This window comes from Phlebotomus argentipes, unplaced genomic scaffold (genome assembly GCF_947086385.1).
Source record: "Phlebotomus argentipes unplaced genomic scaffold, Phlebotomus argentipes genome assembly contig_15, whole genome shotgun sequence".
In the NCBI taxonomy this organism is placed as follows: Eukaryota; Metazoa; Arthropoda; class Insecta; order Diptera; family Psychodidae; genus Phlebotomus; species Phlebotomus argentipes.
Window position 1 is genome coordinate 11,593,407 of NW_026776181.1, and position 13,563 is coordinate 11,606,969.

Here is a 13,563-nt window from a genome sequence, read left to right on the forward strand (position 1 = left end):
CTTCAGAAGGGAAGAAGTTGAATTGCTGTCATAAGAGAAAAATTGCCACATTAAAAGTTCTTTCTTTTTTATTTGTTGTGTGCGACAGAATTAAGGACAGTTTAGTTAGCAGACATAATTGAGGACAGGTTGATCATGAAGGTAATCGAACTATTGAGTAAAGAAGAAAGGTAAAAACAACTCTGAGAAAAACATAAATAACTTGGTTAATAGAATTTTCAATAAAAGATAGAATGGATGAAAGATTAAAACTACAGGACACTGATAACAGTAGCTGGCGCATTATGTACGTTTTATTAAATTTTAAACTAATATTTATATATTACAAAATAAACTTATTGAGATAGAAAAAAAAACCCAGCGTAAATTCGCAAATTTTTCATGACTCTTCACAACTTCATCAAAAATGTACTTAAAATGCTATTCTTTATTAAAAAGGGTGCTAAAATTGTCCGGTTTTCCTCTGCTCGATGTTTCATCCTCTCAAGAATTGAAGTGGAAAATTGGGAAAATTTTTTATTTATTTCAGCCATGGAAAAGGCCGGCATTTAAAAAATCCGCGTCTTTTATAACAGTTTTGTATAACTGTTTGGTTTTTGTGGCGTCTCGAGATTCCGCACGAACTTACGTTTTCCAGTGATTTTCTACATTCTCCAGGTGTTTTACGCAATGGAGCTAACACAGATCCAGTCAGAGTTCGCAAATATCCTGAATGAGTTCAGTGACTTGGTGAAACCCTTGAGGAATATTCAATCTTTCAGAGGTAACCTCAAAAAGATGCTTTTATTCGCTTTTCCTCACATTTTCAAGTTATTCTTGGTTTTGTAGGATGTGAATTCTTCATGAATACTCTAATCAAGAAAATCCAGTCGTTTCTTGTTGCCAAGGAAGTCTTTACGACTGATTTCGCGGTGCTTCCTCACGCCAGAGAAGCTCTGAGGGAGATCATCATCTTGCTGGTGGCGAATATGGAGGACACCTTGAGCGGCATCTCTGAGGATGTGCCCATCAAGTCCTTGACTGGGAGATTGCCAGTAATTTCGCAGAATCTCTTCTACATGCTGATATGGCAGCTGAATCTTCAGGACGCCTTCTTGGAATTGATTTCCTTCAGTCCAATTTGCTTGGTCTCCTGTTTGATGGTGATCTTTCCTGATGCAATGACACATCTGGACCAGGAAAGGAATCTGGCCTTTGCGGAGAAGTTCACTGTGGCAGTCTACAGTAATATTTTTGATTCTGAACATGCAGATGGTGATAGTGAAATTGCCTTGAGCTATTGCATGAAATTCTTGAAAGATTACTTCAAGTGCGATAAGGAGGCTTTTCCCAACATGAAGACGTCTCAGTTTCATCTGCACTTTGGAGAGATGATTAGACACATGTTGAAAATTCTCCTGCAATGCCTGAAAATCTTCACCACGGCCAAAGACAAGAAGACTGACTGCCCTGAAATCTTTATGAAGATGTTTCAGAAAAAGGACTCAACCGTTAGTGAGGAAACTAGTCCTCTGGAGAATCCCACTGTGCTGGCTTTCAACGAGAAACTCTTTAATATGCTGAAATCTCTCTCAGATGGAGTCACTGTGCTTGTGTTTTGTGACTGGATGGAAGTTGATGTGAAGCCTGGCGTGACTCTTCAGCGAGAGATAGGCGACTTGGCGGCGGAATTGCTGGAGATACCGAATGAGGAGAACAACTTGACGCACGAAGTGTTTGCGCAGATCAAATTTCTGAAGCCGGAATCAAAAAACGAGGAGCAGGTGGCCAGTTCGGCCACCATTAGAGAGATTCTGGGTCAGCTGGAGACGCTGGTAATACCAAGAGAAAAGTCTGTGTGGATTAGCGAGCTGATATCGCGCGGAGGACTCGTGCTGGAGAACGAAGAGTGTCTGGAAGCAATTGAGAGGAACGCATATGTGATGAATGTCACTGATTATATCGAAGTGGCGCGCTATGTGCAGAATTTCAATCCAGATACCGAAGAGACTCTGAGAGACATTCTTCTTTTAGGCACCAAAAATCTTCCCATTGAGGAAGCCGTTCATCTGATTACAACAGAACTGATTTACTTGCCCACAAGTACAATGCAGACGAGCGGATTCCAGCAGGAGACTCAGAGCTTCCTCATCGCAAAGAGATGGACAGAGTCGGGATACTTGAGACTTCTCGCTCAAAATCCGCAACTGTTGATCGAGAAAATGTCCTTGTGGGTGATTGATCACGAGAAGGACATGAAAATTGCGCTGAAATTCTTGCAAATGACCGAAAAAGTCACTGGAATGTTTCTGGAGAGTACAATCAAGAATCTGATAACATTTCCGACACACTCCGGATCCAGCAGACTCCTGGCAAATTGGATTGGTCGTCTGTTCAACTGTGGATTGCTGAGAAAGAGCAAAATCGTAAAGAATCTTTACAAGAATCTGGTGGAATTTGTTAAGAAGCGCGATGAGAAGAGAATTCTCAGTGCCATGACAATATTTTCCGTGCTCGCGCAGAAGAGCACTTATGGTGAGGATTCTGCAAAAGTTCTCCTAATTGCTGGAATTGTTCTCAACGGCAGTCGATGGAGTCTGGAGACGTACACTGAAGAGTTGAAAGAGATTGTGAGACTGTCTATCGTAACCATTGTGGAGACTATGAAGGACTTTCTCAAGTATGCTTCATTGGCGGAAAAGAGCGCCTTGAATGAAAAAACATCGGCCTTCTCGCCATCTGTGGGATTCTTCTTTCAAAAGCTCAGCCTCAGCAGATCGACTTCTCCACAGAATTTCGCAGAGTTCATCTTTCAGAAGGATTCACTGGAGAATGTCCCTCAAGAAGATCTGGAGAATATGCTTTCGCAGGTGAATACATGACTCATAAGTTAACAATAACAGTGAGACTAATTTTGTCCTTAATTTCCAGATTATCATTCACATTACTCCCAAAGAAGCCGTGTGGCTGGCCAGCAATGAGTTCCTGAGGCCTTCCATTGAAGGTGTTCTGAGAAAGATTGCCATTCATGTATCCGAATTGCCTTCGGGCTTGAGAGTGGCACCTGCCAGATGCTTCCGGAACTGCATGATAAACTATCAGCACGCCTTGGAGAAGAACATCATTCCTGAGTTGACGGAGGCGCGGGATAAGGTGATTTTCCTGAACAGATTTCTCGAGCTTCTGGAAGTGATTCCCCACGAGATTTACAATGAATTCACCCAAAATATTTCTGCCGTGATTTGGCCAGTGTTCAACGATGCTTTCGAGGACGAATGCATTCCTGATTGCCATTCTGTACTCATCGAGCAAATTACTGCCCTCAGAGACTGCAACTTAAAGAAGAATTTGCTGCGTGATTTTCAAGTATCCGGGCTTCTCTAAGTTTATGTTTTATCCCATTTTATTATCATTCTTTGTGCTCTTGAAAGGACCTTTCCTCTATGATCCTCGGTATGTCGAGTAGCCGAATGGATTGAGGAGGAGAGGAATGTGATAATTTTGATCATTTCCTGCATTGTCGATCTTGAAGACCACCTGTAACGGGTTGCAAGCTGTTGAGTCGAATCGATTGAATTAAATACACACTTTATGCTCACCTCAATGTATGGATAAAATGAGAAGCCTGAGTTTTTCATAAAGTAATCCTCCACGGCGTAGTGAATCTTAAATGTGCCTGAAGAAAATTGTTCTCTCGTGAGGAAAGTTTCACATCTTCCGTCTGCGTTAGTTTGGCCATTTCCCACTGTGTGCCATGTGCCATTTTCTTCTTTATACAGCGTGATGGGAACTCCAGTAGCAGGACGACCGCGAGAAGTGTCGAGGATGTGGACGGAAATTGGTGGCTTTGCGCTCTTGGACATTTTATTTTGTATTTTTCCACTGCTAAATGCGATCTTGACGACTGACAGAGAGACACTGTTGCATATGAAACTCTTATCGCTTTGCCTGAGTCAGCAAGAAAGTAAACAGTGTGAGATTTATAGGGCAGAGAAGCTGTTTTTCCTGTACACGAAGAAAAAAAATTCCACTGTGTAGAGATTACGATTACATATTCATCTCCTCTATGTAATTGGTTAAAAGAGTAGATGATGCGAAATGAAGAGCAGTAGATTTATACGATTGAGAAGCAAAACATACTTTTGTTTTGTCAATTTTAAGCAAGAAATCGTTCACAGATTTCAACTGTAATTAGATTTCTAGTCAGAGTTTCTTTTTATCACATCTCAATGCTCAATATGAAAACCTCTCAACATTAAATAAAGGCAAGGTGAAAGTTACATTTATCCGAAAAACTTGCAAAATGTTTTTACCTTATGGATTTACAGTATCAAATGTTATAAATGCAATTGATTGTTTAACAGTCGAATTCGTTGTTGAACTGTTTTTTGTGCAAAGAAGGATGATGGGGTGTTAAAGTGTTTCAAGGATTTTGCATTTGCAGGGTTTTGTTAAATAGGAGAAATAGGGTATTTGACTGGTTTTGCTAGCAGGAGAATAATCCTTCCGGAAACTCTGTTTCCCCTTCGGACTAACTCAGCAAGGACTCACGAGGCAGTGGTTAAACCATTCAAATGCTTTTTCGTCCTTTCCAAGGTATGAAACCGTTAAACTCGCGATGAATTTATTCCGATAATTTTTTTTTTAATCTGAACTCTTGATAAATATATTTACTCTATAGAATAATATAAGTAGGTATATAGAGGCCAAATTAAAATAGAAGGTCTTGCGAGTGCAAATGACACTCCTTTCTTTTATCTTTTTTCTCTCTTCGGCATCATCACAGAATTAAGGATGATTTTTGAGATTTTCTTTTTCCATTCATTTGGAGAATGAAAAAGGGGGATAAATTTGCCTTGTCTCGGGCAATTTTTCATTCAATTTCCTCTTGACTGGGTGGGAAAGTTCGTGGCGGTGCGAATGAAAGGGGAGCAAATGGCGATGAGATTACAGAAAAAAGAGCCACGAGAGAACGGGGGAAATCCTTCATCGTCAAATCGAATTGGAGAGATAAAAAATTGATCAAATTTCTTGGGCACTATTGTGTGATTCCTGGTGCCGAATTGCGTTATCCCATCAGAAAAGGGGTGATGTTTGTGGTGGGTGAAATATTTTATTTTATTGTTCCGAATTGGTTTGATTTTTTCGACGTGACCATGTGAGATTCTTCTATATTTTCCCGTTTTGCTTCTATCCTTTGTTTAGCTCCAAATGGAAGGGAAAAAGGAGAGGCGTTTAGAGAGAAAGTATCGATGTGAAAATCAAATATGTTGCATGAATGCCACACTCTGTGATGGCTTTGTGGAAAATGGTATTTGTGAGAAAGGATTTGAGGCATATTTCCCTCACCCTCCAGAGCTGTGCTGAGCTGAGGAAATTCTACAAATTAAAAGTCAAGCCGGATTAGGGACAAAATGAGGCGTCTTCGTTGGCGGGATGAAGTGAAAATTGATAAAAGCCCAGAGGCAATTTTCACTTTGAGCTCTAATTCCTGCCTCTTCAGTTGGCACCAAGCTCCAGAATTGGCCTCACGCGTTTTTTTGTGCTTGAATTCCCGAGGGGAAAATTAATAATTCGGTGCAAAAATGAGGTGGAAATATGTGCGATCTACTCGTATGAAAAATGCACACTAAGTCACCGTCAATGTGGCGGATGAGAGCGTGTGAGGAGGAAATGATGCTGGGAAAATCTCATAAAATTCAGTGGTTTCCCGTGGAAGCCAGGAAAGGGAGAAATGTGAGAGTCTGGGCGTGAATTCTTGTGGTGAGAAGATGCCACTAAAGAGAGATAATTTGCCAGGGTGGAAAAAATCCCACGGGACTGATTCTTTAAATTCTCTGAATTTTCACTGAACCTTTAAATCCCCAGCTCTACTCTGGCATTGGCTTTGCCGGGAAAATCTCCGGGGGTGGGATATTTTATGGGATCAATGCTTCGGCCCACACATATGAAATAGGAAATTTATTGGACGGCAGAGAGACGAGGATAATTCTTCTTTTCTAAAGCTCTCTAGGTGGCAATTTGTGTGACACAGATGGGTGACGCTAAATCATCTCTCAAACTCCCTCTCGGGGCGCCGCTCTGGGCGCCCCACCGAAGACATCCTCCGGCGTCACTCTGCGGGGAATCAATTGAATTTGATTTGCCCTGGGATAAAAGTGACGGATGCTGAAAATTATTTTAAATCCCGCACTGTCCTCTTTATCACATTTCGTCCCACAACCACAGAAAATGATGACTCTCTTCCATGGATTTTCCGCAAAATTGAATGGAGGCGAGCATTTTCAAAAGACACGCTCTCGTGATTGTGCCATTTGAGGCCCTTGAAATAGTCCCTTATTCAACATCGCTTTTTTAGACACACATAAAAGAGTGCTTTCACTGTTCCACTAAGGAAAATATGCTGCCAATTTTTATACTTGATGAAATATTCATAATTTTGAGTCATGAGGACAAGACGAAAGATTTATGAAGGTCGATAAGAAGTTGAGAGAAGGAATATATTTTGGAGATTCTTTTGAAAGTTCACGTAATGAAGTAATTTAAAATCAATTTATATGTCTGGAAAACTATCTACACATCAAATATAGGCATCGCTTGACTTAGCATTTTAGGACCTATTTGAAACGTGACAACCTCAGTTTTTAAAGCTCAAAAGTATTAAATCAATATTCTTGATATTCAATTTTGAGGAGACTGACATCTCTTGCTCGAAATATTTTCACAGGCTTTTTTTCCCCAGCTGATTACAAAACTGTCTTGGGGCAGAAATCTCATTAATAAATTAGATGGGAAGGCAAAATGCTAACCGTACCCTGACTTTTCATATTTCCCATACTCGAAGCATGCGAACGCGCTCGGCGCTGGCGAAGGATGGGCAGGTGAGGGAATTTCGTATTCCTTGCACGGCGTACAGCAGAATAATCAAAAATTAGATACACACCACGTCCATTTCCGCAATTTTATATCCCATTTTGGAAATTTAATAGCTGACACGGCAAAATTTACCACCAGAAAACGACCATTATGTAAGTGAAAATGATTCAGGATGGGATTTGTACTATTTTATTTATTTCCCACCCAAATCTTTCTGCTGTGTAGCAATTCGCTACGCATCAGTTTTGTGTTGCTTCTGCCTCGAATGTGCTTTTTTCGGCTCTCTGGGACATTATAATTGGTACAAATGACGATAACTTTGCTGTTAATTCTCGAAATCCCGAGGGAAATTTGAGTTGTTGCGTTGTTGCAAAAAGGCTCAATCAGTTGAGCATATTTATTTAGTACGTAAAACATTTTTTTTGCTAGTAGTCTGTGTGAAAAACTTTGGTGAAAGCATAAAATTTTCCCACTGATAAATGTCCCACTATTTGCTTTAGTTGAATACGCTTTTATTATTGCGATACTCAGAGTAAAAGTTAATCAGTGAATTTTGCGCATCTCTGTCAGCTAATTGAGAGAATAATCCCACAAAAATACATAAGCTTTCGAAATATATCCGTGAGCTTTCAACGGTGTGCTCTTGTTAAATTGTGACGGGAAAACTTTGTCAAATTAATCCAGCACTGCCAAATCCTCTACTCAAACTGTCCAAAATGAGAGCAGGAAGGAAATGGAAATGATTTTGCATTTAAAATTTTCAAATGTAATGTTTTGAGTGAATTTCTGTGCAAGTGAGGTGAAAATTTTCCACTCACATCCATGAAAATTCTCAGAAGCGTTTTCTATATGCCAAAAATGCTTTTGCAAATTGCAATTTGGTATGTTTTAGACGAATTTCAACATTACAAACTCAATTGAGAAAGTTTAATGTGTTTTGCAATAAATTCACGTGATAGAAAGCTATCTCGACCAGCAGGAATACTTTTGGCCATGATCATTGGAGAGGAAAAACACGAAATTTTCTAAACTGCTTAAGTGTTGTTCCAAATGCACTTGGCACATCGTTTGTGGCTTTGTAGTTCTGGATTTACAAGCTTTAAACATTACGAATGAAAATAGAAGGTTTAACGATGAGGTCCTGAGCAAGATTATCAATAAAGGAATTTCATCCCTTCTGAGTATTTACTGCGTGAATACAAAACGCAAATGATTTCTCATGGTTTTCTCGAAATATTTGCCCACAAATTTCCTATCAAAATGTGAAATTCTCCGCAATGGCGCGCTTATCACGCAAAAGGCAAGTTTCATTCGACAATTTCGCGAATGCCAACATCCGCGGGCGTTTGGCGAATGTAAATTGCAGCGGGTGACAAAGGGGTGCAGCGCTGAAACAATATTGTTGAAGGGAGACAAAGTTTCGGCCATTTTTCGTTGTCACACTAAAGATGTGTAATAAAGTGGGAGATGGGTTACACAAAGTAACAAATTAGGATCGTTTTCAGCACTAATTAAAGTTTTCCCATTAATGAAGGGGAGGCGAACTTTTGCTGCATGAAAATACCATATCTTTTACTCTCTTTGCCATGCAACCAAATCACTGGCGTGATGGAAGAAAAACTTACCAAGATACCGGACAAAAAACCATTCGCCAAAAACACGATGTTATGCAGCGTTGTACACAAAATATTCTTTGCAATGGTAATTTTAATCAGCTCAATTTCGTCTCTCTCTCTCTCTTCACTTTTTGCCTTGGAATAGTTTAAAAGTTTTTATATGCTGGTTTTCGAGCGAAAACCGCATGGAAAACTTACAACAATTTTAATGATATAGAAGGGAAATTTGACTTGAATTTAGATTGAGAATGATTTTTCGTGGAAAAGTGTGCGTTTTTTTTGTAATGGAACCCATGATTGTTCCTGTTTACTGGTTTCAGCTAAGTATTTTGCGAACTGATTTATACTGCAAGATTGCTTTAATGGGGAAAATCTCGGCAGAGAGCGTGACCGGAAGCAAATGATGATGGACTATAAAGTGAATAATTGCCACTTGCTCGGTCATTCTGGCTATTTTGATTTGATTTACCATAAATTGCTCTCTTTCCTGGCCATCCACTTCAGGCTGCATGGCGGAAAGCGTGTGCTGGAGTTGGAAAGCTTGTTACCCGAAAGTGCCCTCGTCATTTCTCACACCCGTCCGTCCATTTCCCACGGGGAAAAAGAGAACACAGAGTGTGTAAATTGTGGGCGCGAGGATTCGTGGAGCAATATTTATGAGCTCTTCGAATGTATATTGCAACATTTGTTGAACTGTCGTAAAAGAGAGACAGGGTACAAGAATAGAGCATCATTTATCATGTCGTGGCATCGTTTCAATTTGATGACTTGTTCCACGGGGTAGAGGACTTTAATGGGGTGCTCGTTAAAACTTTTTTTTGCCTTTGCGGGAGGCTCCCCACTGCGGAGCGCGCAATATGTGAGCGATGGCGAGGAAGGAGAGGAGTATTCTTCCGCGGGAAATGTACTCAATATTTTTCTTGGAAAAACCCCACCCACTCGCCATGCGATAATCTCGAAAGTTATATTCTCGAGTGTCTTCCTCGTCTTCATATCTTGCCGTACGGCGAGCATGACAGGCTCAGTGCACTTTTGGCGAGAGAGCTTATAATGATAAATTCCCCAGTCATTCTGCCAAGTGCGAGCAGTAGAACCTCATGTGAAATTTCCATTTGTGACAGCGCTGCTGAAAGGCTCTTTTGCTGAGATGGAAAACTCTCATCATGTTCACATCATCAAAACTTTATACACTCGCCAATTGTCACTCTATCAGGAAAGAAGTTTGGTGTGATGAAATGTCTCCTTCCACTCACATTCGACTTTAAATTGATTTGAGTTCGCAACTAATCAAATAGAATATTACACTTGAAAAACTTTTGTCATTTTTCCCATCTGAATTCACCGGTTTGTCCAGTTGTTTATTCATCCCAAGCAGAGCTTAACTGATGGTTGACAAATTGAAATTTAATCAATATTGCACTTCCTAATTAATTCTATGGTTGCGGGAAAACTTTGGGGAACACTCACAAAGTTGAAGACACACTCGAAAGTCAGGCTCTCGAGTTGCCCACAAACTGTTCAAGTATTTTCATTACCCAGTTCTGTGGGAATGGCAGGCTGATGTTCGATATGTTTGGAAAATTCGCTATCTGTATAGCATATTTGGCTTGATTGTATTAAAATGATGAAATTGCATGATCATGTTTGACCACCCTAGGAATAGATTCTATAGAATAATGATAAAATTTCGTCTGTCAAAGAGACATATTTTATTCATTTGTTTTTGCATTCATTCACGCAGTATTATTGCAAAATGTACTTTCATGCAAACGAATAGTTTAATAACGTATTTTTTCACCTTTCATGTTCATATTTGCATTTTCAACATCATTCTCTTTTATTTTGATGTACATAGCATCGGCATATATGTATATTCCCCCTCTTCAATAGCAAATTGAGAGTCAAATGCGATACCATACAATTTTCCCGAGTTCTGTCTCTCTGTATGTAAATTGTCTTGTTCATCTTCCAACGCTTTGCTTGTTGCATGAGAGGACGATTGCAGAAATATTGTATGCACACGAGCAATTTCCTTTGTTCTCTGCTCACTCACGGAACATTTTTCTTCAACTCCTGTCCTCTAGTGTGAAGAAGAAATAATATATTTAAAAATTTATTTTATATGTTTCTCATTTCACTCCGTGTGACACGGAGTAAACACGAGAGAATCTATTAAAGCCATTCATGCTGATGACATTCTCTCTCAATATCATGGCGTAAAATTGTTTTGCGCATTATAATATATTTTTCATTATTTCCCTATTTCTTTTCATATTTCCTTGCATATTTCATTCATGTTTTTTTTTACAATGGGGTTTAGCAAGAAGAAAGCAACAAAGAACAGTTTATTGTTTGCAATCTCAATTTTGCAAATTTCATTTCATATCGTTAAATTCATTGAGAAGTGATGAAGATAAATTCTCAAAGAATTGTGAATTAAATTAAATTCCACTTTGCAAACTTAAGTTAAACTTTGATCTTATATTTCAGTTTTCGACAGAAGTTCAATTAGTGGGATTTAATCAAATCAAATCAACTAACTAAACAAACAATAAAGTCATCTTTTTCCATTTTCAAACGAGAGTGCGAAGTGGAATTTTAATGAATACGCGAATATTTTGTGATTGAGTTTACCAAGTAATTCAATCTTTTTTGTCAATAGGAGACAAATTCAAACATTTTTTTCACTCTTAGTAGAATAAAATCCTATTCAGCCCAGCATTCTGTCTTCCTTCCGGGCACTCCAATAAATTTGTTCTGTCTTTCCGGGGAGAAGAAAAATGATATGGTCTCGAGATGGGAGAAATTTTCAAAGGGATTTTCCCAAGCAGTCTCGCAGAGTGGATAAAGGAAACCGTGAAAGATTTAAATTAAATCATTCTGCTTATGGATATATTCGAGAGATAAATATCAAATTTTATGTGTTCTACATCTTGTGGACTTTTTCTGGCTCTCGGCATCTTTTTTTTTGCGTCCTTTTTGCGACCTTTGTGAAAATTGTCTTGGCCCTGAGTCTGTGAGTTTCCTTTCGGGCCGAGAGGGAAGAAATATATTGAGACAACTGTTGCCACTGGTTTGAAGCGCGCAGGAAGTGAATTTGGAGCCCGAAGGAAATATATTTCGATGGGTTTTACAGTGAGGAGAAGTCCATGACTCCATTTCTTGTCTCGTTATTCATTGTTTCCACCTCGACAAAGCATGTGGTTGGCAATATCCGAGGGTGAGCAATTTAATACGTGATCTCTTGTACTTTATGACGCGTAATGGGCTTCATTTTTCACCTTGACTGTAACCATTTCTATGGTAATGAGAAACGAAATCTATCCAATAAATTTCCACCAGTGTAAATTGACTCCTCAAGTCGTCATTCTTCGCTTGTTTTCCGCCAAAACATCTCCGCCTCTGGGCCAGAGGTAGAGCGTCGAGGTGGTGCCGTCACTCCATCAATTTCCTCTCAGATTTTCAGGCGCTTTCACCCTCTGCAAATCACCCCAAATGTGGGCGGAAAGTCAAACACAGTGGCTAATTTTTAGCATGAGTCCTTATCATCATCACGCTTGAAATTACACGCAATTTCTCAAGGTGATCCTTCAGTGGGTTTGCGGAACTTTAGCAGAATCCCTGCAGAAACTTCGCATGCCTTTAAGCTGCATGAAAAACCTCCTGCCATTAATCTCACTGTATGAATTTAATTGTCAGTACTCGAGGAAAAAATCCTACTCTTATGGGTTGATTAGCAAGCACTATAGCAGTCGTGAGATTCATGGGATATTTCCTTATTCGTGTAATTATGTGGAGCACGTGCATAAATCTCTGTGGGTTGTGAAAATATTTTTACATTGTTAATTGAGGGTGAAAAGAAATAATTTTTTCAACTGAACAGAGGAAAAAATCGCAACATTTTCCTGCATTTACATGGCTTAATGGAATTTAAAATAGTGTTTTCAAATGGCGAAAACAGTCTTTTTCTGTGATTTAATTTAGCGCTGTCACTGTGCGAATTTTAAATGAAATAAAAAGAAAATGGGCCCCTTTAAGACATGAACTTGATGAATAATTCACGCACATTTTTTTGGCCTATAGCATGAAATCGCAAAATTTTACATGTGTGAGCTTATTTGATGCCGCAAATCCCATGGGATAAATTGCTTGTAGCCCTGAGGTGACAACACGCCACCTGATGTTTTCCGTTTTTCCATAAGGGCACTCTCAGCCCTTCGAGAAGCGCTTTTATCTCTTACAGACTTTGATACATATAACCATGAACACGTACTCTGCAGCGGACTGAGATATTGCATTCCTTGCGAATGTTGCTGAAACGGAGGAATTGCACGAAAAACACTAATTACTCTTTTTTGTATGGATTTTCCTCCAGAAACTTCCGTTCACAGCACTTCCCACGGTGGATTTTTCCGTGTCTTGCGAATGAGAAGTTGCGCTTGAAACCCTGCCAAGGGATTTCAGCAAATATATACACTCGAGCATGAAAATCCGTGTGAGTTGAAAAGATGTTCGTCCTATTTTGTATGGCTTTCCATAAATCATCCCTCAATATTTTCCGCCAGTCCTCAAATCCGCACACAAGTTGAATTTATGTGAATGCTTGCGGATCGTCTTTCCACTCTTCACATCGCGGTGTAAACTGCATTTCCGCGGAAATGGCAAGGAGATATTGGATGAAGGAAATACACTCTCTGTGAATTCTCTGGATTGTATGCGATCCCAAGTATTGGCACTGCAGTCTCACGATTTTATTTCTTCCGCACGTCTTCACTATTTATCTTACATTTTCGGGAGAAGACGCCGCATGCCAAATAATTAATTTTACTGGCAATTACGCCAAATAATTTAGCGATAGTTGAGTTATTGATTGCTAATTGCGATGGTTATCTCGTTCTGGAGTGGCGTCATGAAATGTTAAAGCGGGATAGTGTGTAATCTCACGCTTTATCACGCTACACATTTTGCCACTCAACCCGTGAAAAAAAGAGGTTTTAGTTGGACAAAAACTTTCCAACATTTCACACTATATTATCGTCGAATATTCCATTTTTTCCATCCGCAATCTCACCCCATTCATTTCGCAGAGGGA

General features: G+C 39.5%; 2 protein-coding genes across 2 annotated transcripts; one reads left to right on the forward strand and one right to left on the reverse strand.

The window, feature by feature from the left end:
• The first annotated feature begins 81 nt into the window (after positions 1 to 81).
• Positions 82 to 3,363, forward strand: LOC132263232 (uncharacterized). The gene is made up of 3 exons (XM_059762896.1): positions 82 to 763; positions 829 to 2,849; positions 2,911 to 3,363. Exons 1-3 carry the CDS (start codon positions 670 to 672, stop codon positions 3,361 to 3,363), a joined length of 2,568 nt encoding a protein of 855 aa, XP_059618879.1. The 5' UTR covers positions 82 to 669.
• Position 3,364: 1 nt separating this feature from the next.
• LOC132263237 (probable 5-hydroxyisourate hydrolase R09H10.3) lies at positions 3,365 to 3,941 on the reverse strand. The gene is made up of 2 exons (XM_059762904.1): positions 3,579 to 3,941; positions 3,365 to 3,516 (listed from the first exon to the last, which is right to left on the reverse strand). Exons 1-2 carry the CDS (start codon positions 3,840 to 3,842, stop codon positions 3,421 to 3,423), a joined length of 360 nt encoding a protein of 119 aa, XP_059618887.1. The 5' UTR covers positions 3,843 to 3,941; the 3' UTR covers positions 3,365 to 3,420.
• Positions 3,942 to 13,563: the final 9,622 nt, after the last annotated feature.